This window comes from Trematomus bernacchii, unplaced genomic scaffold (genome assembly GCF_902827165.1).
Source record: "Trematomus bernacchii unplaced genomic scaffold, fTreBer1.1, whole genome shotgun sequence".
NCBI lineage: Eukaryota > Metazoa > Chordata > Actinopteri > Perciformes > Nototheniidae > Trematomus > Trematomus bernacchii.
In genome coordinates, this window is record NW_022987795.1 from 92,134 (window position 1) to 119,979 (window position 27,846).

Genomic DNA, 27,846 nt, shown 5'->3' on the forward strand with positions numbered 1-27,846 from the left:
GAGATATAAGAAAAGGTGGAAAGTAGTGGTAGTAATATGAAAATGTAAAACAGCAATAGGAGGGAATATCATATCATAAATAAAAACATCACAGGATGGGAATAATAGCCGATTATATGATACAGTCAGTTTAGTATCATATAATAATAATAATAATAATAATAATAATAATAATAATGTTCCTGCAGGGTCAACACAATTCAAACTTCTTACTGAAAAGGGTTACCTTGTTAAAACCAACATTTATTTAACTCGAGCACAATTATGAATGGCTCATATGTTACAGAAAACTTATCAAAGAGTCAAAGATGTTCAGTTTCACAGCTGAGAATATAGAATAGAATTGGAGGGATGAAACCCTCTTCTCTGCTTTTAACCCATCCTAGTACCAGGAGTCTAGCACCAGGAGTCTAGCACCAGGAGTCTAGCACCAGGAGTCTAGCACCAGGAGTCTAGTACCAGGAGTCTAGCACCAGGAGTCTAGTACCGGGAGTCTAGCACCGGGAGTCTAGGACCGGGAGTCTAGCACCGGGAGTCTAGTACCGGGAGTCTAGTACCGGGAGTCTAGTACCGGGAGTCTAGCACCGGGAGTCTAGTACCGGGAGTCTAGTACCGGGAGTCTAGTACCGGGAGTCTAGTACCGGGAGTCTAGCACCGGGAGTCTAGTACCGGGAGTCTAGTACCGGGAGTCTAGTACCGGGAGTCTAGCACCGGGAGTCTAGGACCGGGAGTCTAGTACCGGGAGTCTAGTACTGGGAGTCTAGCACCGGGAGTCTAGCACCGGGAGTCTAGGACCGGGAGTCTAGGACCGGGAGTCTAGTACCGGGAGTCTAGCACCGGGAGTCTAGCACCAGGAGTCTAGCACCAGGAGTCTAGGACCGGGAGTCTAGTACCAGGAGTCTAGTACTAGGAGTCTAGCACCGGGAGTCTAGGACCGGGAGTCTAGGACCGGGAGTCTAGTACCGGGAGTCTAGTACCGGGAGTCTAGTACCGGGAGTCTAGCACCGGGATTGAGTCTAGCACCAGGAGTCTAGCACCAGGAGTCTAGGACCAGGAGTCTAGTACTAGGAGTCTAGCACCAGGAGTCTAGCACCAGGAGTCCTAGGAGTCTAGTACCAGGAGTCTAGCACCAGGAGTCTAGCACCAGGAGTCTAGTACCAGGAGTCTAGTACCAGGAGTCTAGTACTAGGAGTCTAGCACCAGGAGTCTAGCACCAGGAGTCTAGTACCAGGAGTCTAGTACCAGGAGTCTAGTACTAGGAGTCTAGCACCAGGAGTCTAGTACTAGGAGTCTAGCACCAGGAGTCTAGCACCAGGAGTCTAGTACCAGGAGTCTAGTACCAGGAGTCTAGTACTAGGAGTCTAGCACCAGGAGTCTAGTACTAGGAGTCTAGCACCAGGAGTCTAGCACCAGGAGTCTAGTACCAGGAGTCTAGCACCAGGAGTCTAGCACCAGGAGTCTAGGACCAGGAGTCTAGTACTAGGAGTCTAGCACCAGGAGTCTAGCACCAGGAGTCTAGCACCAGGAGTCCTAGGAGTCTAGTACCAGGAGTCTAGCACCAGGAGTCTAGCACCAGGAGTCTAGTACCAGGAGTCTAGTACCAGGAGTCTAGTACTAGGAGTCTAGCACCAGGAGTCTAGTACTAGGAGTCTAGCACCAGGAGTCTAGCACCAGGAGTCTAGAACCAGGAGTCTAGCACCAGGAGTCTAGCACCAGGAGTCCTAGGAGTCTAGTACCAGGAGTCTAGCACCAGGAGTCTAGAACCAGGAGTCTAGCACCAGGAGTCTAGCACCAGGAGTCCTAGGAGTCTAGTACCAGGAGTCTAGTACCAGGAGTCTAGTACTAGGAGTCTAGCACCAGGAGTCTAGCACCAGGAGTCTAGAACCAGGAGTCTAGCACCAGGAGTCTAGCACCAGGAGTCTAGCACCAGGAGTCCTAGGAGTCTAGTACCAGGAGTCTAGCACCAGGAGTCTAGAACCAGGAGTCTAGCACCAGGAGTCTAGCACCAGGAGTCCTAGGAGTCTAGTACTAGGAGTCTAGCACCAGGAGTCTAGTACTAGGAGTCTAGTACCAGGAGTCTAGTACTAGGAGTCTAGCACCAGGAGTCTAGCACCAGGAGTCTAGCACCAGGAGTCCTAGGAGTCTAGTACCAGGAGTCTAGCACCAGGAGTCTAGCACCAGGAGTCCTAGGAGTCTAGTACCAGGAGTCTAGCACCAGGAGTCTAGCACCAGGAGTCTAGTACCAGGAGTCTAGTACCAGGAGTCTAGCACCAGGAGTCTAGTACCAGGAGTCTAGTACCAGGAGCAGTGGGCAGCTATTGTACAGCGCCCGGGGAGCAATGGGAGTGGGGGGGAAGGGGGTTGTCCGGTGCCTTGCTCAAGGGCACCACGGCAGGGCCCAGGAGGTGAACTGGGACCTCTCCAAGTAGCAGTCCACACTCCATATTTAGGTCTGGTCGGGGACTTGAACCGGCGACCCTACGGCTCACAGTCCAAGCCCCTACTGAATATTGAAGTCAGCGGATGTAAACATATCAAGGAGGACCGCAGGGTGTGTGAACCATTAGTTGTAATTGCTTAAAAAGTGTCTACTTTTATATGTCTAAGAATTGAGAAAAAACACGAGTAATAACATTATATATCATCCAATTAATTACAAACAAAGACTTCGACACCACTGTTGTGCAATAACATTTGTGTGCAATATGTACATTGGAATACATTATATATACTGTATTTTTTATTTCTGCATGCCCATAGTGTTTTATTGTGTGTCTCTATCCTCACTTTTGCTGTTACAGTGTATTCCCCCCTATGTGGGACGAATAAAGGTATTCTGATTCTGATCATTATTAATATATTGATTAAAAACACAACGTGATTTGCAACCTATATAAAACTGGTCCTGCGTTATTAATCCAAACCTGTAGGGGCGCTGTAAAGCTTCAGTCAATTTAAACTGCAGGTAACGTTACAAGAAGGCAACGAAGAAGAGGAGGAGCGAAGCGCCACGCTATTGGTCAGAATGGGTGCAGCTCGGCTTCCCATTGGCTGGCCGAGTTGCCCCGCCAGTGGATAGAAGAAACAGCGCCATTATTAAACATCTTGTTGTTCTCTGCGGACAGTTTGAGGTAAAACTTTAATATTAAACTATTCACATCAACGACAGGTGGATAACATTTTGGGACTTCATTAAAGGATTAGTTATCGTCCTTATGGGAAGATAACACGGAGCTGGGAGCCGATTGGCTGCGAGGAAGAAGCTAACGCGGCTAGCAGGAGTTAGCTGGAGCTCCGGGCGGGTTCTCTGTGCTCAGTGACCGTTAATAGTGCCTCTCCATCGGCCTCAGAGGGGATGAGCTGCCCGGTGAACTTCCAGGCTCTACCCTCCGGAGTGTTGGAGGCTGTTTTCACTCCGGAGAACATGAGGAGAGGAGGGTGAGTTCATGTTGACATATCATGGCTCAGGTGATTCAATAACACCTGCTGGGGGGGTGTAACACCGGTGTGTGTGTGTGTGTGGGGGGGGTGTGTGTGTGTGTGTCAGAATTAGAATCAGAAACGGGTTTATTACCAGGTAGGTTGACACATACGAGGAATTTGACGGTGTGTGGTGTAAAGTAACTAAATACGTTTACTTAAGTACAATTTTGAGAGACTGTCTGTTGCTACTTCGTACGTCTACAGTTCAGATAAATGGTGTACTTGATTCTTGCAACCGGCTTTTATTTTCATTTCCTCTCCTCTTCACCAATACATTAAAATACATTCCTTGTATGTGAAAAACCTGCTGTTCAATAAACCAGATTGTAACTCCTTCTCATCTGTTTTTGTTGCAGAACCTCGATGAACTCTGGCACTCAACTCACTTTCCCCAAGTCCAGATCAGCTCTGTGGGATGGCAGCCCTGCAGGAGAGAAGCTCCGCCTCCAGCTCTGCGCTCACAGGTGAACACACACACACACACACACACACACACACACGTGACATATGTGTAAATGAAGTATGATAGGATCTGAACATGTGTGTAAAGCCTGCCTCTCTGATCTCCAGCACCTCTGTCTTTTTTAATCTGAATTATTCACGTGTTCATCAACAGAACAAGAAAAGGGGCCCACTGCTTAAACTCATCTACCAAACACTCCCAAGTGTGTGTGTCTTTGCAGTTTCATGTTGCATGTTTTTACACGCAGCAGCTGCTTTCTAAACATCAGTTCAACTCTACAGTCAGACTGTGAATTACATCATATATTACTGTCTGGACGTGTTTCAGCTTGTGACCTTCATCAAGTCATCCAAGGGTTTAACACATAGGCAGTCAGTGTTTTTATCTCCACGTTGACAGCATGTACATCAGACAGTAATGAAGTGGTGTAGCTGTTGTTGTGGAGCAGCATGTAATGTGTGTGTGTGTGTGTGTGTGTGTGTGTGTGTGTACAGGAAGCCCCGCCTGGTGCTGCTGGAGAAAGCTTTGCGATTGGCTCAGCGTCACGCCCGTCACAGCAACAAGCCCCGCCTCCCGTGTTTCCTCCTGGGCTCCATGAGTGTGGACGCAGGTAAGAGCTCACCATGATCATATAATCATTCAAAACATATAGTCTTATACTCTGATTGCCTTTCACTCTGTTAAACTGTATTTGTAGTCTTGTATGAGTTTAACAGAGACAGATGTTAAGGGTTTACATTTCAGGAGGGCAAAGGAAGTAAAAGGAGGATTTGCAAAAGGTTAAGGGCGAGGGGGTTTTGTGGTTTAATGATGGGGATGTTTAGATGATGCCTAAGAGAATTTAAGGGTGGGACCAGTTGGCTGTTTCCTCTCATGAATATATACAGAGACTGTAAGCAGAACTTCTTTCTCCTCTGAGGAGGAAGCTGCTCTGTTCCTGCATTTCAGATCCATTTCACTTTTATATTGACTTTCTTTATTACTTGATTAAATATAACAGACAGACACACTTTGTCCATGAAGCATTTATCAGTTTCTCTTAAGAATTTCCTCCACAACCTGCTCCTCTGTGATTGGTCCGGCTGTAGGATCATTATAATAACTCCCCCCCCCCCCCCCCCCCCCCCCCGTGGTTCCAGATGAGGAGGGGGTCACCGTGACTCTGGACCGCTTTGACCCGGGTCGAGATCAGGGCCGGGTCCCCTCGGCTCTTCTGCCCGGAGACGTCCTGGTCCCCTGTGTGTTCTCCACTCAGGAGGGCGTGTCTGACGCTGTACAATCAGAGGCTGAGCTGCACCACTGCTTCAAGGTAGGGCAATTTGTATAGCATGCGTTCAGTCACGCTGCTCCTGTGGCTTGGATCCTTTAAACAGACTCAAAGTGACTCTTAACAATATGTCAGTGTTTCTGTTTGGACGGGAAATTCTGTTGAAGTCTGTTGACGATGCCATGATCTTAGGGCAGGAATACCGTGAACATAGTTTAACGTGACAGAGGAATAAATACACACATACACCGTCGGCTTTGCTTCAACCGGAAGTGACACGTTTTATTGCGCATGTCCCTTTTATCACAGGAATACAGGAAGAGTATTAGATAAACAAATTCATATCTTACAATTCATAATTCAACACCCCCACTTACTCTTATACCCAACACATTTAAATCTCTCCAGCGATGGTGTCCGGTGATAACATTTCCACCTAAGCACAATTTGAAGTGAATTATAAGTACACACAATAGATGAATCAGCCAAGTGGTTTCTGAGTAATGTATCCCGACTGGGTCATTCAAATAAAGCAAATGGTTTTTTTCTGAATTAAAGGTGGGGTAGGTAATTCCCTTCAGAAACACTTGTTATATTCCATGGAATGCTCTTAACATCCCGATAGCAATGAATACATTGCTTTGACAATAAATCCATAATAAATATCATCTGTGGAAGCCGTGGCGCTGTAAAAAGCACGACCAATCATCTGAGCCGGCCCGGCTAAAATAACTGGATGGCCTACCTGCCCGTCAGCCTTCCATCTGTGCACAAACTTATCTGGTGCCCTCATTGGTCATGTGCGCGTTCGTGTGTGTTGGAGGAGGGGCTCTATAAGGAAGTGGCAGATTCTTTCCGGTTGCGTTCTTTCAAATTCTAGCGCACTCGAGCTGGTTTCTACATTCTTACCTACCCTACCTTTAAAGGTGATATAAACAATAGATTTAAGCTCATTTTAAAAAGAGCTGCACAATTTGTTTGTCACTGCTTACACCTCCAAGCAGAATTCAAATACGTAACATATCAATATTTAAATGTGAAACACACAGACTTTGATAATACTGCTGTAGTGAAGGTGTTGTGTTTTCTGTTTTCATGGCAACGTCTCCTTGATGTCACCAGCAGCTGCTTTTCTGACCCTTTCTGAAACGTCCCATTTGAATGTCTTTGGGGGATGTGATGCTGAAACTGTTTTAGTCTGAGAATACATTTGTTTCCTTCTAAAACTTAATTCCAGTTTTCCAGATTATTGAGGTTTAAAGTAATGAAGTTTGTGAAGACTGTCCTCTGTACGCACAGTTTTACAACATTAAATTAGGAGATTTATTTGAAAAACAAGGAAAGCAGTGAGATGGGTTGAGACAATTTTCTGAAGTGAAGCCATGTGCTGCTACCTTGACAATAAAACACATCTTCTTCTTGTATCATTTCTCGATTTTCTCATGGTTTAGTTTATTTGTTTATAGTGTGGGGCAGCTTTAGCCAACATTGCTAATACAGCATTCCCACTATCTGTTATTCAACGCACAAAATTCTTTATTATTCCGCCGGGTTATTTTGCGCCTCTTCTTCTCCCTCATTCAACATCGCACAAACTCCGTTCAAACATCAAAACGTTCAGCTCGGTCGGGAATCGATGGCTATTACTTTTCTCATTCATAACTTTCATAATTCCAGAGATACATCCCATAATTCATCACATTTTTAACATTGAAGTCAATGGAGAACTCTTCAGACTTGAACAATCTTCATGCAACTTCAACTGCTAACTGCTCCTTCATACTTTCACTCAGAAACCTCATTCCAACTTTAAAATGTTACACATCTTTCTGACATTATTCGTGTAACACAACTTTTAAATCTGATTCGTACTTTTAGAGATATTAAACATTGTTCAGACCTTGGTACAGAGGCCTTCTTCAGATTTTAGAGTGCGTGATGTCACAGCTAGTGGAGGACAGATTTAATTTTGCCTTCGTATTTTCTTTTAAACTGCCATAATTCCCAAACCCTACATTCCTGAGACATCATTTATCATGACAAACGTAGGAAAACATCTCGTAGCTTGAAAAATAAAAAATAATGAAGCAAAATAATTAAACAAAATGCCTCTTGAGAGCATGAAGTGACAAAAACGTTCAACATCTCTCCATTAAAACCCATTGTAAGTTCAGCCTCATCTTTCCCCACCACAGCAGCCGCACACCTTTTAGTTAATCTGCCAAAAAGGCCACATTATTGACCCGAAAGTACACAAAAATTACACTTCAGATGCTCAAGTTCCTTGACATGCTTCACGCATTGAAATTTCACCGATATCTGTTACGGTTCTTCAACAAAACGTTCACATGTAAGAGGTTTATCTCTCATTCAGATCAATGGAAATGCTCTCCTCTCACTGATTACTGCACATCACCATGGAAACCTTTGATCTCTGGACACGTCGTTAGCTCAAATATAAACACCTGTGTCATGGAACACGATGATGTCATAACTCCAACTGACATGCTCAGAGCAGCAGACTTCAGATAATGGTTAATGGTCCTGCCCAGCTCTACGTCAATTATGGGGTGTCATCATATGCCGTTTCCATGGAAACGCATCCCTCGCCATAAAACACGATGTCGCTGTAACTCCAATGGACACGGTCCGATCGTCCCCCAAACTTCGCTTGTATATCACCGGTCCATGCCTCAACAGCTCTATGCCAAATCTGAGATCTCACCATAGGCTGTTGCCATGGAAACGCATCCCTCGCCATAAAACACGATGTCGCTGTAGCTCCAATGGACACGGTCCGGTCGTCCCACAATCTTCACCTGTATATCACCGATCCATGCCTCAACAGCTCTACGTCAAATCTGACATCTCACCATATGCCGTTTCCATGGAAACGCATCCCTTGCCATAAAACACGATGTTGTCGTAACGCCTATAAAAAGGGTCAAAACAGCACCACACTTCAGATAATGGTTAACGGTCCAGCCCTCAACAGCTCTACGTCAATTATGGGGTTTCATCATATGCCGTTTCCATGGAAACGCATCCCTCGCCATAAAACACGATGTCGCTATAACTCCTATGAAAATGTTCAAAAAGTGCTCAAACTTCACATGTGTGCTAACAGTCCAGCCGTGAAGACATCTACGGGACAGTTTTGAGATTTCTTCAAATGCCGTTGCCATGGCAACACAATGCTCGCCATGAAACACGGTTTTCTCATAACTTCAGTGAAAATGCTCCAAACGGCCCAAAACTTCACAGGTTTGGTAACGATGCAGCCATCAACGCATCTAACCGTATTATGGGGGTGTCATCAAATGCCGTTGGCATGGCGACAGATCATTCGCCATCAAGTTAGTTCAAATATTCTGCTGCTTTTCCTAGCCTTTTTACTTTCTTTTCTTTTCATCACACATTCAAGCCCCCAGTGTTCATGTATCATTTCAATCTAAATTCTTCACTTTCTTACACATTACATTTCAGCATAGCAGTTTAGGTTCAAGGTTCAAGGTTCAAGGTTCTTTATTGTCAATCTGACATAGCTACAGAGTAATTATGCAGTTGAAAATCTTATGTCACAGGCTTCTCCAACAATGCAACATAATAACATAACATAATAACAATAAGAGCAAGAGCAATACAAAAATAATAATAGTTATAAAAATGAAATAAAGTTATGATGTGGAATAGTGCAGTATGAGTCTATATACAAGTTATTGGAATGATATATATATATTAGGTATTAGATACATACTACTGAGTAGCAGTTGAATGTTTGAAGTTGTTTCAACAGTTCAATTTTTTAACAGTCTCACTGCCCGCGGGAAGAAACTGTCTCCGAATCTTCTTGTCCTTGCCAGGATGCTGCGGTAACGTCTGCCAGACGGCAACAGAAAGAACAGTTTGTGGCTGGGGTGATGGGGGTCTTTGATAATCCGTAGTGATTTCTTCCTGAGCCGCTGGGAGTAAAGGTCCTCCATGGATGGCAGCTCCGTCCTGGTGATGTGCTGTGCAGTTTTCACCACCCTCTGTAAAGCCTTACGATCGAGGTCGGTGCAGCTGCCGTACCAGGCCGTCATGCTGCCAGTGAGGATACTCTCTATCGTGCACCTGTAGAAGTTGCAGAGTATCCTGGAATCCATTTTGAACCTCCTCAACCTGCGGAGGAAGAAGAGCCGCTGTCGAGCTTTCTTGGTGATGGTGGTGGTGTGAAGAGACCATGTCAGGTCCTCAGTGATGTGGACCCCAAGGAACCTGAAGCTTTTGACTCTCTCCACCGTAGTCCCATTGATGGCGATGGGGGCGTGTCCCTCTCCCTGCTGCTTCCTGTAATCCACAATCAGCTCCTTTGTTTTGCTGATGTTGAGATGGAGGTTGTTCTCCTGGCACCAAGATGTCAGGTTTTCGACCTCCTCTCTGTATGCCGTCTCGTCATCGTCTGTGATCTGGCCGATGACGGTCGTGTCATCAGCAAACTTCACGATGGTGTTGGAGCTGTGTGTGGCCACGCAGTCGTGGGTGAACAGGGAGTAGAGGAGAGGGCTGAGCACGCAGCCTTGAGGGGCTCCAGTGTTGAGGATCAGGGTGGAGGATGTGATATTTCCCACCCGCACTGCCTGGGGTCTGCCCGTCAGGAAGTTCAGGATCCAGTCGCAGAGGGCGCTGTTGAGCCCGAGGTCTCAGCTTGATGGCCAGCTTGGAGGGCACAATGGTGTTGAATGCTGAACTGTAGTCAATGAACAGCATTCTCACATATGTGTTCCTCTTCTTCGGGTCCAGGTGTGAGAGGGCAGTGTGGAGGGTGAGGGCTATGGCGTCGTCTGTGGACCTGTTTGCTCTGTAGGCAAACTGCAGGGGGTCCAGAGATTCAGGGAGGGAGGAGGTGATGAATAATTTGACTAACCGCTCAAAGCACTTCATTATGATGGAGGTGAGTGCTACTGGGCGGTAGTCGTTGGGGCAGGTGATGATTGTCTTTTTGGGGACAGGAATGATGGTGGAGTGTTTAAGACATGTGGGGACTACAGACTGCAGCAGGGACCTGTTGAAGATGTCTGTGAACACCTCTGCCAGCTGAACTGCACACACCCTGAGAACACGGCCAGGGATGCCATCAGGTCCAGGAGCCTTGTGTGGGTTAACCCTTTTAAAGGATTTACACACATCTGCCCTATTTAAAACAAAAGGGCAGTGTAGCTCCTGGTCCCTCTGTACCTCCACAGCCTGGCTGCTCTCAAAGCGTGCAAAAAAACTGTTTAGCTCATCTGGGAGAGATGCGCACGCAGACACTCCCGCAGCACCCCCCGCTGCTCCTTTGTAGTCAGTCATTGTCCTTAGTCCCGCCCACATATTCCTAGTGTTACAGCCTTTGAAGTCAGATTCCACCTTCTCTTTGTACTGTCTCTTTGCATTTTTTATTGCTCTCCGGAGATCATAGCTAGACTTCCTGTACTCCTCCAAATCTCCCGCTGTGTGCGCGAGAGTGCGCGCTTTCAGTTTGCCGCGCACCTCGCCGTTTACCCAGGGCTTTTGATTTGGGAATGTCCGTACAGAAACCTTCGGTACCACGTCATCGATGCATTTCCCAATGTAGCAGATGACAGTGTCCGTGTGTGTGTTGATGTTATTGTCCTCAAACACACTCCAATCCGTAGATGCAAAGCATCGTCAGCTTTTCAGCATAAAGCATTCCCACTAGCAATTTCTTCAGGAATTGCATTCTCTAGTTTCCATCTATTGTCCCTGGCCAGATGATAACAGACACCTTTTTTAAATCACAACACATCAACAGCATTAGTTATAAAGAAAGGATGAAAGACAAGTAGATAGAGGCGAAAGGATCAAAGAGAACAATAAAATGCAAACAACACACGTTACTACATACATGTCACATATAGCACATCACAATCACATGACAGAAACCAGGGGTCCATGATCACAACATGTAACAATTCACAACTTCAACCGTTTAATTTGTTTGAGTTTTCTCTCATAGTATTACCTCCCTCTCCTGGCTCCATAATAATATTTATTTCACGTACACTCCCCCTAACAAGCCATCGTGAAAGAGCTTTTTATTTCACACCACATATTAAATATTTCTCTCTCTCTCTCTCTCTCTCTCTCTTCCCCCCCCCCCCCCCCAGGCTCTGCAGCAGTGTGTGAGCAGCAGGCAGGCTCTGGAGCTGAGTCAGCTGCTGAAGGTCAGAGGTCACGTGGTCCTGACTCAGCAGGCGGACTCTGCAGCGTTCGTCCTCAGCTGGTCGGCCGTCTGTCCGTCCGTCAGCGTGGAGGTGGCGCCGGTGCGCTCCGTCCCGATCATCCCCACCGCGCTGCAGAGGAGCCTGAGCAGCAACAGCCGGCCGCCACAGAGCAGCAGGCCTCAGAGAGGGTGAGACACACTCCCTCTCTCACCCCTCTCCCACCCCTCTCCCACTGAAACCAGTTCTATATGAGGTCCGAGTCGGGGCTAGTGTTGGGTTGCACCATTAGAAACCAGTTTGCTTTCCCTTCAGAGCCGTAAAGGAGCCACGTCACTGTAAATATTTATTTCTCTTTAATCTTGGTCAAAACTCCCATGATCAGCGTGCACTAAAGTTCTTAACTTAAGGATACATTATTTGTATTTGTCAAGTATTTAATTAACACATTATCCAGATATGACATTTGGAGATTTGGCCATACAAATGTGATCTCTTCTTAATTAGTGTGTGTGTGTGTGTGTGTGTGCAGGTTTCTGACCATGGATCAGACCAGGAAGCTGCTCCTGCTGCTGGAGTCGGACCCTAAAGCCTGCAGCCTGCCGCTGGTCGGACTGTGAGTGGATACGATACATTACATGTTACTTGTTAGACTTACATACTCAATACTGTGGACAATCCCCACAGGAGCACTTTGGGGTGAAGTGTCTCAGGGACACAACGACATGCTGACTGCAGTGGGGTTTGAACCTGTGCCCCCCTGATCCCAACACCAACGCATTAGTCCACTGCGCCACACGCCTCCCTATACAATAATACAATACTTTAATGGTCAGATCCAGTCTGAAATGCTCCTTGCATCACAGCAGCTCCATGTGTAACATCAACAGACACACACATGACACAACACATGAGAAACAAACATTGAACATAACAGCAGGATCAGTGAGAGAAAACATTTTCAACTTCCCTTTAGCGTGCATTTGAGTCTCTCAGGTTTCACTATACAACAATCTGGAGATCACCCCTCTGGATTTAACTTACACATTATAGACGCTAGGGCTGTGCGATTATGGCAAAAATCATAATCACGATTATTTTGGTCAATAATTGATATCACGATTATTAAATATGATTATTCATTGACTTTGAAAACATCCATTTATTGAACTTTTAAATACAAATAATAATTTGAACAGTATCTTTTTAACTGTTGATTACCCTGAACGTATAATTCAACAAAAAAACCAATACAAAAATAAATAAAATAAATGATGCATTTAAATAAATAATATCAAAATAATAAATACCAATAAACAAGATCAACAAATATTTTGGAGCGCACTTCAACAAGCTACTACACATATGTAAATATGATGAATACAAATACATTTAGACCCTCCAGAAAAACGCGATTATGCGATCGCATAATTTACCGCATAATCAGCAAAATGGCGCAGATTTTTAAAAGGGCGCATATTTATTAAAAGGTCGCATAATCCCCGCATTTTTCCACACAAAATTGAGGGGAAAAAAAGTTAACGTGAAGTAGTGATGTCATCAGCTCGCGCAGGTAAACAACACCGTAGAGTGAATGTGTGGAACTCACACGAGAGAGAAAACAACAAGATCAGCGCCATATAGATTATTATATACTATTATACTATTATTATTATATACTATTATACTATTATTATTATACCATTATACGGCTCTGACCAAGATGAACAAATCGAATCCATCTCATTTGCCTACGAACATTTCTGCTAAAGACCGGGCAAAGCCGATGTCTTGCACGAAAGTGGGGGGAAACAGAATGAGGCGGAGAAGAGTGTGTGTGTGTGTGTGTGTGTGTGTGTGTGTGTGTGTGTGCGTGTGTGTGTGTGTGTGTGTGTGTGTGCGTGTGTGTGTGAGAGAGTGATTAAAATAGCCCATATATAAATACATAAATAACACTTTGTGATGTAGCTTACTTCTAGTATGCTTGTTTATCATAGGAACTCTTTAAAAGGGCTCACTTTCATTCAGTAGTAGCCTAGTAACAGGGTGTGGGAGAAGAATCACCTTTTTTCCGCCTCCCGCATATTTCGCAACTTTTCGCATATTTCCGCATATTTCGCAACTTCACCGCATAAAATCACATAAAAACCCCGCATGTTTAATCGCATAATCAAGGATTTTAGCCCGCATAATCAAGGATTTTAGCCCGCGTTTTTCTGGAGGGTCTATACATTGGATCAAATATGTTCGAGTGCACTGTCACAACCAAGCAAAGCAAAATAATCGTTTTTTTTCGAATATGTTGTTTTTCGTAATTGTGGCAGGCCAAAATCGTAATTGCGATTAAAATACGATTAATTGCACAGCCCTACTAGACGCTAACGTGCACTTACTGAATGTAGGACACAGACACATTCGAAATCTAAAAATGTCTCTAGTGGAGCATTAACTTTACCAAAGCATTGATATTCAGTCTTTATGATGTTTTGTGTCTTATCTGTCGGAGAGAAATCATTATTTATATATTTTATTTGTATTGTCATACATTTACCTGCTTGTGTCTCTTAACCTGATAACATGTTATATTTTGCTGCATGTGCCTTTTAAAGGTTTTAACATCTAATAGAGGGGAATTTCTTGTGATCTATTTTGAACTTGTGATGTGTCACCATTTTGTAAAGCGCTTTGAGCACGTGCTGTATGAATAAGGCTTTATTATGAATGTACCTATCTGTGGTGTTTCAGCTGGCTGAGTGGAGTCACTCACATCTACAGCCCTCAGGTGTGGGCCTGGTGTCTCCGGTTCCTCTACAGCGCCGCCCTGCAGGACAGGTGAGTTACAGGCACACTGATATCTCTATATCTCTAAATACTACATCATTGTGCAGAATAGTCTATATACAAGTAATTTGAATATTGATATATATCATTTGCAGACAGATGAATGTTATGGATGTTCTTTCAAAAGTTCAGGTGGTGGTTTTAGTATTCCAACGTGAAGTCATGTGACCGTGCTGTAGTTCCTTTATAGCCCAACATTAGCCACCTTTAGCTTAGCGGTGGTGACGTGAAGTCATGTGACCGTGCTGCAGTTCCTTTATAGCCCAACATTAGCCTCCTTTAGCTTAGCGGTGGTGACGTGAAGTCATGTGACCGTGCTGTAGTTCCTTTAAAGCCCAACATTAGCCTCCTTTAGCTTAGCGGTGGTGACGTGAAGTCATGTGACCGTGCTGTAGTTCCTTTATAGCCCAACATTAGCCTCCTTTAGCTTAGCGGTGGTGACGTGAAGTCATGTGACCGTGCTGCAGTTCCTTTATAGCCCAACATTAGCCGCCTTTAGCTTAGCGGTGGTGACGTGAAGTCATGTGACCGTGCTGCAGTTCCTTTATAGCCCAACATTAGCCACCTTTAGCTTAGCGGTGGTGACGTGAAGTCATGTGACCGTGCTGTAGTTCCTTTAAAGCCCAACATTAGCCTCCTTTAGCTTAGCGGTGGTGACGTGAAGTCATGTGACCGTGCTGTAGTTCCTTTATAGCCCAACATTAGCCTCCTTTAGCTTAGCGGTGGTGACGTGAAGTCATGTGACCGTGCTGTAGTTCCTTTATAGCCCAACATTAGCCACCTTTAGCTTAGCGGTGGTGAAGTCATGTGACCGTGCTGTAGTTCCTTTATAGCCCAACATTAGCCGCCTTTAGCTTAGCGGTGGTGACGTGAAGTCATGTGACCGTGCTGTAGTTCCTTTATAGCCCACATTAGCCGCCTTTAGCTTAGCGGTGGTGAAGTCATGTGACCGTGCTGTAGTTCCTTTATAGCCCAACATTAGCCACCTTTAGCTTAGCGGTGGTGACGTGAAGTCATGTGACCGTGCTGTAGTTCCTTTATAGCCCAACATTAGCCTCCTTTAGCTTAGAGGTGGTGACGTGAAGTCATGTGACCGTGCTGTAGTTCCTTTATAGCCCAACATTAGCCACCTTTAGCTTAGCGGTGGTGACGTGAAGTCATGTGACCGTGCTGTAGTTCCTTTATAGCCCAACATTAGCCGCCTTTAGCTTAGCGGTGGTGACGTGAAGTCATGTGACCGTGCTGTAGTTCCTTTATAGCCCAACATTAGCCACCTTTAGCTTAGCGGTGGTGGCGTGAAGTCATGTGACCGTGCTGTAGTTCCTTTATAGCCCAACATTAGCCACCTTTAGCTTAGCGGTGGTGACGTGAAGTCATGTGACCGTGCTGCAGTTCCTTTATAGCCCAACATTAGCCGCCTTTAGCTTAGCGGTGGTGACGTGAAGTCATGTGACCGTGCTGCAGTTCCTTTATAGCCCAACATTAGCCACCTTTAGCTTAGCGGTGGTGACGTGAAGTCATGTGACCGTGCTGTAGTTCCTTTAAAGCCCAACATTAGCCTCCTTTAGCTTAGCGGTGGTGACGTGAAGTCATGTGACCGTGCTGTAGTTCCTTTATAGCCCAACATTAGCCTCCTTTAGCTTAGCGGTGGTGACGTGAAGTCATGTGACCGTGCTGTAGTTCCTTTATAGCCCAACATTAGCCACCTTTAGCTTAGCGGTGGTGAAGTCATGTGACCGTGCTGTAGTTCCTTTATAGCCCAACATTAGCCTCCTTTAGCTTAGCGGTGGTGACGTGAAGTCATGTGACCGTGCTGTAGTTCCTTTATAGCCCAACATTAGCCACCTTTAGCTTAGCGGTGGTGAAGTCATGTGACCGTGCTGTAGTTCCTTTATAGCCCAACATTAGCCACCTTTAGCTTAGCGGTGGTGACGTGAAGTCATGTGACCGTGCTGTAGTTCCTTTATAGCCCAACATTAGCCACCTTTAGCTTAGCGGTGGTGACGTGAAGTCATGTGACCGTGCTGTAGTTCCTTTATAGCCCAACATTAGCCTCCTTTAGCTTAGAGGTGGTGACGTGAAGTCATGTGACCGTGCTGTAGTTCCTTTATAGCCCAACATTAGCCACCTTTAGCTTAGCGGTGGTGACGTGAAGTCATGTGACCGTGCTGTAGTTCCTTTATAGCCCAACATTAGCCGCCTTTAGCTTAGCGGTGGTGACGTGAAGTCATGTGACCGTGCTGTAGTTCCTTTATAGCCCAACATTAGCCACCTTTAGCTTAGCGGTGGTGGCGTGAAGTCATGTGACCGTGCTGTAGTTCCTTTATAGCCCAACATTAGCCACCTTTAGCTTAGCGGTGGTGAAGTCATGTGACCGTGCTGTAGTTCCTTTATAGCCCAACATTAGCCACCTTTAGCTTAGCGGTGGTGACGTGAAGTCATGTGACCGTGCTGTAGTTCCTTTATAGCCCAACATTAGCCACCTTTAGCTTAGCGGTGGTGACGTGAAGTCATGTGACCGTGCTGTAGTTCCTTTATAGCCCAACATTAGCCACCTTTAGCTTAGCGGTGGTGGCGTGAAGTCATGTGACCGTGCTGTAGTTCCTTTATAGCCCAACATTAGCCACCTTTAGCTTAGCGGTGGTGACGTGAAGTCATGTGACCGTGCTGCAGTTCCTTTATAGCCCAACATTAGCCGCCTTTAGCTTAGCGGTGGTGACGTGAAGTCATGTGACCGTGCTGCAGTTCCTTTATAGCCCAACATTAGCCACCTTTAGCTTAGCGGTGGTGACGTGAAGTCATGTGACCGTGCTGTAGTTCCTTTAAAGCCCAACATTAGCCTCCTTTAGCTTAGCGGTGGTGACGTGAAGTCATGTGACCGTGCTGTAGTTCCTTTATAGCCCAACATTAGCCTCCTTTAGCTTAGCGGTGGTGACGTGAAGTCATGTGACCGTGCTGTAGTTCCTTTATAGCCCAACATTAGCCACCTTTAGCTTAGCGGTGGTGAAGTCATGTGACCGTGCTGTAGTTCCTTTATAGCCCAACATTAGCCTCCTTTAGCTTAGCGGTGGTGACGTGAAGTCATGTGACCGTGCTGTAGTTCCTTTATAGCCCAACATTAGCATGTCATGCTCAAATGATTCTTCTTCTTGTGTTCCAGAGTTTTCTCAGAGAGCGGATGTTTCCTCCTCGTCTTGTTCGGCTCCACTCACAGGGCGCCTCAGTTCTTCCAGTGCCGAGGATCTGGATCAGGATCACACCTGGACTACCAGCTGCTGAGCGGCTCTCAGTGTGTCACTCTGTACCAGGTAACGACACACCTGACACACAGGAAGCTTCTTCAGACAGAGAGCAGTGATGAGCTCTTGCCTCGGTTTGGCCCTCCTACTTAATGCGTTAATCATCAAACAAAGAAAGAGATCTCTTGGCAGATGTTCTTCACAACACTTGGCACACTCATTCCTCGCTTCACGATCTCTAATGATGGAGCTATTTTAATTGAGACCTGTAGAATAAAGTGATGAAATCCGGAGGAAGCGTTTTTCACACGTGATTAGTTCAAAGACCTTCGGAAAGTAAAAGATCTGAGGAAGATTCTAGATTTCTCAGTTTGTAGCCGTGACAAACTGAGATTTTGGCAATTCTTTGTAAAAAAAGAAGTGAATGTGGACTCATGTGTATACAGTCTGTGACTCACCTGTGTGTTAACAGTCTGTGACTCACCTGTGTGTTAACAGTCTGTGACTCACCTGTGTGTTAACAGTCTGTGACTCACCTGTGTGTTAACAGTCTGTGACTCACCTGTGTGTTAACAGTCTGTGTGACTCACCTGTGTCTCCAGCAGGTGTGTATGGAGGGTCGTACGCTGCAGTGTGAGCTGATGACAGACAGCCGACACACTGAGACCTTCAGAGAGGCGCACACCTCCTTCAACAGGTAACACAACGTTTCCTAGTTTTATTGTTTTTATTCGATTCAAATGAAATATTCTGATAATCTGTTATCTGTGTGTGAAGCGTGGACGAGGGCACAGGTGAGCTTTCACTGTGAACTCTTTCCCGCTGGGAGTTAAATCACCTTCAGTGTTAAACTAAAGCTCCTCCAGTTCTCTCTTCATGTGTCTGTGGAAGCAGCCAATCAGAGCGCAGCGTCTGATGTTTGTTTTGTCTGTTTGTGCTCAGAGCGTCCGGTCTGTCTGTCTGCGATCAGGACTCTGGAGTCGAGGACGAAGACCTGTCCCCCCCGTCCCTCCCCCAGCCCGCACCCCCCCGCCCAGCAGGTCAGTGTTCAGAGACTCATTTACAATACATCACAACACTGGGATATTTTAAAGTTGTCTTTGTGTTATCAGGGAATCAATATTTAGAACGGTTCTAGATACATCCATGAGCCCGGAGAACACGCATCTAAAAGCATGTTTCAGATTTGAGGAACATGGGACCACAGGGACGTTCCACATTCACTGCTACGACACACACACACACACAGACACACACACACATACAGACACACACACACACACACACACACACACACACACACACACACAGACACACAGACACAGACACACACACACACACACACACACACACAGACACACAGACACAGACACACACACACAGACACACACACACACACACACTCACAGACACACACACACACTCACACACACACACACTCACACACACCACACACACACAGACACAGACACAGACACAGACACACACACACACACACACTCACAGACACACACACACACTCACACACACACACACTCACACACACACACACACACACACACACACACACACACACACACACACTCGGCACGTAACATTCACATTTTCGTGTTTGTACTCCAGGCTCGCAGAGTTCAGCCGTCGGTCCCTGAACTCTCTCTGCTGATTGACAGCAGCTTCTCCTCCAATCAGAACTTCAGGCAGGCCCCTGGCCCCTCCCACAGACCTCCTCCTGCCAGGAAGTCTGCTCCTCCACCTGGAAACTCTTCCTCCTCTTCCTCAGCTCCTCCTCACCTCCACAGCACCCCAAACTCCCACCTGCATCAGCCCTGCTCCTGCTGCTGCTCCAACAACTACAACTGCACCTCCATCTTCTCCTCCCCCGGACTCCCTACTCCTTCCTCCCTTCTTCATCATCACCAAACTCCTCCTCCTCCCTCCATCCACTCATCTCCACACCCCTCAGTCCAGCACCCATCCAGCTCAACACACTCCTCCTCCTCCTCCTCCTTCCTACTCCAACCGACTGTCAGCTCCTCTTCCTGCTCCTTCCTCCCATCATCTTCATCATCACACCTCTCGTTCTTCTCCTCATTTTCCTCCTCCACCGTCCCATCACCTCACCCCTCCTCCCTCCTGCAACCATCAAACCAATCCTTCTCCACCTCCTTCATCCTCACATCATCTTTATCACAATTCACCTCTTGTTGCTCCTCCTTTTACTCCTCCACCGTCCCATCACCTCACCCCTCCTCCCTCCTCCTCTCCTCCTCTTCCTCCCCCCTCCTCTCTTCCTCCCCCCTCCTCTCTTCCTCCCCCCTGCCCTTGCAGCCACCCTGGGATGGGAGGGGTGGAAACCAACCAGCTGCTCCTCCATCAGGACCGGCAGCTGCGCCTCCTTCAGGCTCAGGTGAGTTTATCATAATAACACATGATGACACTTAAATGGCGCTTCTCTAGAAGCTCAGACGCTTTGACAGAGTAACACAAAAACTAAGAAAATACGTAAAGAGCTGAGGTCTCTGTTTGTCTTCAGGTTCAGATGCTGCTGGAGGCTCAGGGGAAACTGCAGACCCCCCACAGAGAGCAGGAGGCACCGAGGAGCACCGCCAGCATCGCTGTGGGGACAGGTGAGACCCTGGGCAGGTGGGAGCTGATGCAAATGATTGTAAAAAGGTGCAGACATGAGAACAGGTGTAAAAAAAGATTATTGTCAAATGGTGTTCACGGTGGAAAAAGGTCACAAAATGTTTGGACAGGTGTAAAAAGGTGCAAACTAAAGTCAAAGGTGCAGACATTGTTTTTAAATGGGTTAAAACAGGTGTAAAGGTGGAGTAGACCTGTGTAAAAAGTTGTAAACAGAGTTAGACGAGTGTAGAAATGTGCAAACTAGAGTAAAAAGGTGCTGACCGTTGTGGAAGGGTTTAAAAAGGTGCAAATTGGGTGTTAAATGGAACAGACAGGTGTGGAGAGATGTAGCCAGGTGTGAAGAGGTGTAGCCAGGTGTGGAGAGATGTAGACGGGTGTGAAGAGGTGTAGCCAGGTGTGAAGAGGTGTAGACGGGTGTGAAGAGGTGTAGACGGGTGTGGAGAGGTGTAGACGGGTGTGGAGAGGTGTAGACGGGTGTGGAGAGGTGTGGAGAGGTGTGGACGGGTGTGGAGAGGTGTAGACGGGTGTGGAGAGGTGTAGACGGGTGTGGAGAGGTGTAGACGGGTGTGGAGAGGTGTAGACGGGTGTGGACGGGTGTGGAGAGGTGTAGACGGGTGTGGAGAGGTGTAGACGGGTGTGGAGAGGTGTAGACGGGTGTGGAGAGGTGTAGCCGGGTGTGAAGAGGTGTAGCCGGGTGTGGAGAGGTGTAGCCGGGTGTGAAGAGGTGTAGACGGGTGTGGAGAGGTGTAGCCGGGTGTGGAGAGGTGTAGCCGGGTGTGGAGAGGTGTAGCCGGGTGTGGACGGGTGTGGAGAGGTGTAGACGGGTGTGAAGAGGTGTAGCCGGGTGTGGAGAGGTGTAGCCGGATGTGGAGAGGTGTAGACGGGTGTGGAGAGGTGTAGACGGGTGTGGAGAGGTGTAGACGGGTGTGGAGAGGTGTAGACGGGTGTGGAGAGGTGTAGACGGGTGTGGAGAGGTGTAGCCGGGTGTGAAGAGGTGTAGACAGGTGTGGAGAGGTGTAGACGGGTGTGAAGAGATGTAGCCGGGTGTGGAGAGGTGTAGACGGGTGTGGAGAGGTGTAGACGGGTGTGGAGAGGTGTAGCCGGGTGTGGAGAGGTGTAGCCGGGTGTGGAGAGGTGTAGCAGGGTGTGGAGAGGTGTAGCCGGGTGTGAAGATGTGTAGCCGGGTGTGGAGAGGTGTAGACGGGTGTGTAGACGGGTGTAGACGGGTGTGGAGAGGTGTAGCCGGGTGTGGAGAGGTGTAGCCGGGTGTGGAGAGGTGTGGAGAGGTGTAGCCGGGTGTGGAGAGGTGTAGCCGGGTGGTGTAGCCGGGTGTGAAGAGGTGTAGACGGGTGTGAAGAGATGTAGCCGGGTGTGAAGAGGTGTAGCCGGGTGTGAAGAGGTGTAGCCAGGTGTGGAGAGGTGTAGACGGGTGTGGAGAGGTGTAGCCGGGTGTGGAGAGGTGTAGCCGGGTGTGGAGAGGTGTAGCCGGGTGTGGAGAGGTGTAGCCGGGTGTGGAGAGGTGTAGCCGGGTGTGAAGAGGTGTAGACGGGTGTGAAGAGGTGTAGACGGGTGTGAAGAGGTGTAGCCGGGTGTGGAGAGGTGTAGCCGGGTGTGAAGAGGTGTAGACGGGTGTGAAGAGATGTAGCCGGGTGTGAAGAGGTGTAGCCGGGTGTGAAGAGGTGTAGCCGGGTGTGAAGAGGTGTAGCCGGGTGTGAAGAGGTGTAGCCGGGTGTGAAGAGGTGTAGCCGGGTGTGAAGAGGTGTAGCCAGGTGTGAAGAGGTGTAGCCAGGTGTGAGAGGTGTAGCCGGGTGTGAAGAGGTGTAGCCAGGTGTGAAGAGGTGTAGCCGGGTGTGGAGAGATGTAGACGGATTTAAAACGTTCTGAAGAGGTTCAAAAAGGTGCACACAGGTGTAAAGATGATCACTCGTTGATGCTAATTTCCATCTCTTTCTCTTGTTTCTCAGGGGCCAGTTTGTTCTGGGGGGCTCCCGTCTCATCTCCCTTCCTTCATCAGGAGGCTCCTCCCCCTTCCTCTTCCTCACCTCCCCCCTCCTCCTCCTCCTCCTCTTCCTCCTGTAAACCCCCCTCACACACTTACCTGTCCGTCAGTGATCATGGAGTTGAGAGAAGTGACATCACAGGTCAGGAGGCCGCCTGCTCCCCCCCCTCGCAGCACAGGTGAGACTGTTAGCATCTGTTAGCATCTGTTAGCATAAGATAAGAAGTACTTTATTGATCCCAATTTGTGAAATGTTTGCGTTGCAGCATAAAAAGACAAGGCATTGAACATTAGAGAAATGAACAGAGTAGAAATAAACAATCCAAAATGTAAACATCTCAATAGGAATAAAATAGCATTAAAGAAAGTAAAAAATATACATGTTTACAGTAACAACATATAAAGCAGGGTGTTATACATAAGTACGTGAGGAATGGAATATAAAATATTAGATTGTATATAAATGTAAAATGTACAGTGTGAGTTTAAGTCCAGGTGATTAGTTATTGAGAGTTATTGCAGATGTGTCGATACACCCTGAAGCCATGTATGTTAGCATCTGTTAGCATCTGTTAGCATCATTTAGAGCCGCTACAGGCTTTAGAGTGACATGTCTCCCCTGTTGTGTGTTGTTCAGCCTCAGCGGCCTGCAGAGCCCGGTTCTGGGGGAGAGTGTGAGCATGTACCAACCACAGGAGGAGCAGCAGAACTTCTACCAGAACCTCATGGTAACAACAACAACAACAACATGCAGGCTGTTCACATGATGCTAGGAAACCGTAGATAATAATACCCTGCATACGTATTCAACTTATTCTTAAAAGGTCTCCTCTTATACTGTTTGTAGGCCTATATTACTCCTTCACTCCTCTGTGAAGAGAGAGGATTCTCCCAGCAGATTCTCAGCTAAATGCTGCCGTGACTAAACTCCATATCATGTTCCAAACCACATCAAGGATTCTTTCTGAAACCGTATGGAGCTCAAATGCTTTTTCTCTTGTGTTAGCATGCTAATGTAAACGCAGACCATATTACTTCCAGAACACGTCTCATTGTTTCTGACAGCAACGTTTCTGATTGGCCCGTAGGTGTAAAGCCCGCCCACATTTTAGTAATGTGGTCATGACGCAGCAAATCTGGATCAGCTCCGTTGTTCCCCCGTTTTTAGAGATGTGGGTACGGAGGAAAAGAGAGAGGGGTTTATTTCCTGACACTTTGAGAGTCTCCTGACACACCGGGGACACACCGGGGACACACCGGGGACACACCGGGGACACACCGGGGACACACGGGGACACACCGGGGACACACCGGGGACACGTGGTGATGTAGAGAAGACATCACTTTGTGAGTCTCCTGACACACCGGGGACACATGGTGATGTAGAGAAGACATCACTTTGTGAGTCTCCTGACACACCGGGGACACATGGTGATGTAGAGAAGACATCACTATGTGAGTCTCCTGACACACCGGGGACACATGGTGATGTAGAGAAGACATCACTTTGTGAGTCTCCTGACACACCGGGGACACATGGTGATGTAGAGAAGACATCACTTTGTGAGTCTCCTGACACACCGGGGACACATGGTGATGTAGAGAAGACATCACTTTGTGAGTCTCCTGACACACCGGGGACACATGGTGATGTGGAGAAGACATCACTTTGTGAGTCTCCTGACACACCGGGGACACATGGTGATGTAGAGAAGACATCACTATGTGAGTCTCCTGACACACCGGGGACACATGGTGATGTAGAGAAGACATCACTATGTGAGTCTCCTGACACACCGGGGACACATGGTGATGTAGAGAAGACATCACTTTGTGAGTCTCCTGACACACCGGGGACACATGGTGATGTAGAGAAGACATCACTTAGTGAGTCTCCTGACACACCGGGGACACATGGTGATGTAGAGAAGACATCACTTAGTGAGTCTCCTGACACACCGGGGACACATGGTGATGTAGAGAAGACATCACTTTGAGAGTCTCCTGACACACCGGGGACACATGGTGATGTAGAGAAGACATCACTTAGTGAGTCTCCTGACACACCGGGGACACATGGTGATGTAGAGAAGACATCACTTTGAGAGTCTCCTGACACACCGGGGACACATGGTGATGTAGAGAAGACATCACGTTGAGAGTCTCCTGACACACCGGGGACACATGGTGATGTAGAGAAGACATCACTTTGAGAGTCTCCTGACACACCGGGGACACATGGTGATGTAGAGAAGACATCACTTTGAGAGTCTCCTGACACACCGGGGACACATGGTGATGTAGAGAAGACATCACTATGTGAGTCTCCTGACACACCGGGGACACATGGTGATGTAGAGAAGACATCACTTTGTGAGTCTCCTGACACACCGGGGACACATGGTGATGTAGAGAAGACATCACTTTGTGAGTCTCCTGACACACCGGGGACACATGGTGATGTAGAGAAGACATCACGTTGAGAGTCTCCTGACACACCGGGGACACATAGTGATGTAGAGAAGACATCACTTTGTGAGTCTCCTGACACACCGGGGACACATGGTGATGTAGAGAAGACATCACTTTGAGAGTCTCCTGACACACCGGGGACACATGGTGATGTAGAGAAGACATCACTTTGAGAGTCTCCTGACACACTGGGGACACATGGTGATGTAGAGAAGACATCACTTTGAGAGTCTCCTGACACACCGGGGACACATGGTGATGTAGAGAAGACATCACTTAGTGAGTCTCCTGACACACCGGGGACACATGGTGATGTAGAGAAGACATCACTTTGAGAGTCTCCTGACACACCGGGGACACATGGTGATGTAGAGAAGACATCAGGAAGCGCATTTTGCTTGATGGGAGACCTTTAAAGTTGGATCGTGGGTCCGAATCAAGCTCCACCCGAACATATCCCCACTAATAACCTGAATTTCTCGGAGGGGAATTTTCGAGTTCATGATTTGTTCCTCTCTGCGTCCACAGAGTCAGCTGACCAGCCGTCTGCAGGAGTCTGACAGTAAACAGGAAGTGGAGGAGTCCAGGAGGAGGAGCCTGTCAGTGGTTTCCTCCTCCTCCTCCTCCAGGAGGAGGCAGAGTGGGGACCCGGTGCTCGAGGCCACCGTGAGGCAGCTGCAGCAGCTCGGAGTGAACGTGGAGCAGGGAGATCTGAGCGAGGCCAGCAGAGTCCTTCAGAACACTATCGAGAGCAGCAGGTAACACATCGCCTGGTTCTGATATCTACTCATTAGTTCATAGCTTATTTGGGGTTTTCTAATATGATGAAATGTATTTGTGCATTTTGTTTTACAAGACATGGGACTGGACATGAGTTTTTAAATCATTTTGAAACTTGAGTGTTTATGTTCATATAGTGTTTGGTGGCACTCGCCCTCTGTCTGAAACAAGAGCCAAGAAAAACTCATCATTCATAGATTTTGAGAATTTCAAAAAATGTCCAGAAAACATTCAACTTTCAGAATTCTGAGAAGTTCAGAAGAAAGCTCGAGTTTTAAGATTTTCGGAAAAAATCTATAGTTGTAGATAAAATTCAGAATTTTGAGAATTTCAGAAAAAAAATGAAATTTCAGAAAGAAATTGAAATTTCAGAAAGAAATTGAAATTTCAGAAAAAAAGTCTGAATTTTGAGATGTTTAAGAAAACAGTTAGAATTTGAGAAAAGTCAGTTAAAATATTTTCAGAAAAAATCTGAATTAAAAAAGAAAAGGAACTGAATTGAGGAAAAAAGTCAGAATTCTTAGATTTTCAGAAAAAAGTCAAACGTTTAACATTTCAGAAAAAAGTTAGAATTTTGAAGGAAAAGTCAGAATTTATAGAACAGTCAGAATTTTGAGGAAAAAGTCACAATTCTGAAATTGAGAAAAAAGTCAGAATTTTTAGATTTTCAGAAAAAAAGTCACCATTCGGGGATCTTCCGAAAAAGTCACAGTTCCGCTTAGAGATGTCCCGTCCCTTAACATATCACATGCAATGTGTTGGAGCGCTATCCAATAGAACTGTTCAATACAATCAAATGTATTTGTGCATCTCTCTCAGCACCCTGGCGAGCATCAACCCGGCAGCGGTTCTGTCCCGCCTCAGCGTCCCCTCGCCCTCGGCCAGCGCTCTGTTCCCGGGCCTCAGCGCTGATCTGAGTCTGGAGGCGAACGCCATCGCCCTGCGTTACCTGAGCGACTCTCAGCTCAGCAGGCTGTCTCTGGGAGGCCACGCCCCCTCAAACCGAAGCCCCGCCCCCTCCGCCAACGTCTCCCTGATGTCGCCTAGCAACATGTCCCTCGCCACCAGGAAGTACATGAAGCGATACGGGTTAATCGAGGAGGAAGATGGCGAGGAAGAGGAGGAAGATCGTCCTCCGCTAACCGAAGCTCTGAACGCGAAGCTCCTCCCACAAAGTCAGCTGATCCGAGAGCTGAGGCCCAAAATGCAGCTGTTAGTGGGAGGAGCTAAACCCAACGACGACGACAAGGAGAACTGCCCCAGCAGGCGGCAATCTTTGATGAGGGCGAGCAACCGTCAGACAGAAGGGTCGGTCGGGAACATCCTGGACCTGAGCCGCCTCCGACAGCTGCCCAAACTCTTCTGATTCTGCAAAACTGGTGACAAATCCAACGAACCAGATGTGTTAAAGGTGCTCTAAAAACTGTCATTTATCTAATCCAGTCTGGGGCTGAAGCCGCCTCCGACAGCTGCCCAAACTCCAGACTAAAGCCCCCTGAGACGAACACCAAGACACCAGACTAAAACCCCCTGAGACGAACACCAAGACACCAGACTAAAACCCCCTGAGACGAACACCAAGACACCAGACTAAAGCCCCCTGAGACGAACACCAAGACACCAGACTAAAACCCCCTGAGACGAACACCAAGACACCAGACTAAAACCCCCTGAGACGAACACCAAGACACCAGACTAAAGCCCCCTGAGACGAACACCAAGACACCAGACTAAAACCCCTGAGACGAACACCAAGACACCAGACTAAAACCCCCTGAGACGAACACCAAGACACCAGACTAAAACCCCCTGAGACGAACACCAAGACACCAGACTAAAACCCCCTGAGACGAACACCAAGACACCAGACTAAAACCCCCTGAGACGAACACCAAGACACCAGACTAAAACCCCCTGAGACGAACACCAAGACACCAGACTAAAACCCCCTGAGACGAACACCAAGACACCAGGAACCAGATGTGTTAAAGGGGCTTTTAAAAACTCTAATTTATTTAATCCAGTCTGTGCCCAAACTCCACTTCAAACTCCAGACTAAAACCCCCTCGGACAAAGACCAAGACACCAGAAACCAGTCGACTCAAAGGTGCTTTAAAAACAGTCTTTGACATGACTTTAAAAACAGTTTTTGTTTAAATGGAGCCTGATGCTTGCTTTGGTTTCCCTCAAAGCTCCCTGAAACCAACAGACTCCTCAGACAGCTGAGACAAACTCTCCAAGACCCTGAGATAAATCACCAGCTGTCTCATTGGTACTTTTAACTTGAAGTGTTATTCTTTTTGTATGGAGTCTGGTGCCAAACCCTCCCGAGACAGCCTGACTCCAGATTAAACACCAGGCTGAAATATGCGGCAAGATTTTAAAAACTATAGTCTGTTGTCAAAGGCTCATCTCAGACTGACACCAGATCACCAGAATACCAGCTGTGG

General features: G+C 47.1%; 1 protein-coding gene across 1 annotated transcript; it reads left to right on the forward strand.

Annotated features, from left to right (window-relative positions):
• Positions 1-3,084: 3,084 nt before the first annotated feature.
• stil (STIL centriolar assembly protein) lies at positions 3,085-27,369 on the forward strand. The gene is given in 18 exon segments (XM_034149859.1): positions 3,085-3,438; positions 3,840-3,947; positions 4,441-4,556; positions 5,086-5,255; positions 11,363-11,607; positions 11,949-12,032; positions 14,162-14,248; positions 17,418-17,565; positions 18,099-18,193; positions 18,439-18,496; positions 18,498-18,536; positions 19,120-19,857; positions 19,859-19,906; positions 20,033-20,126; positions 22,110-22,323; positions 22,782-22,872; positions 25,145-25,374; positions 26,216-27,369. Coding segments are annotated over 18 exon segments (3,195 nt in total). The 5' UTR covers positions 3,085-3,355; the 3' UTR covers positions 26,763-27,369.
• Positions 27,370-27,846: the final 477 nt, after the last annotated feature.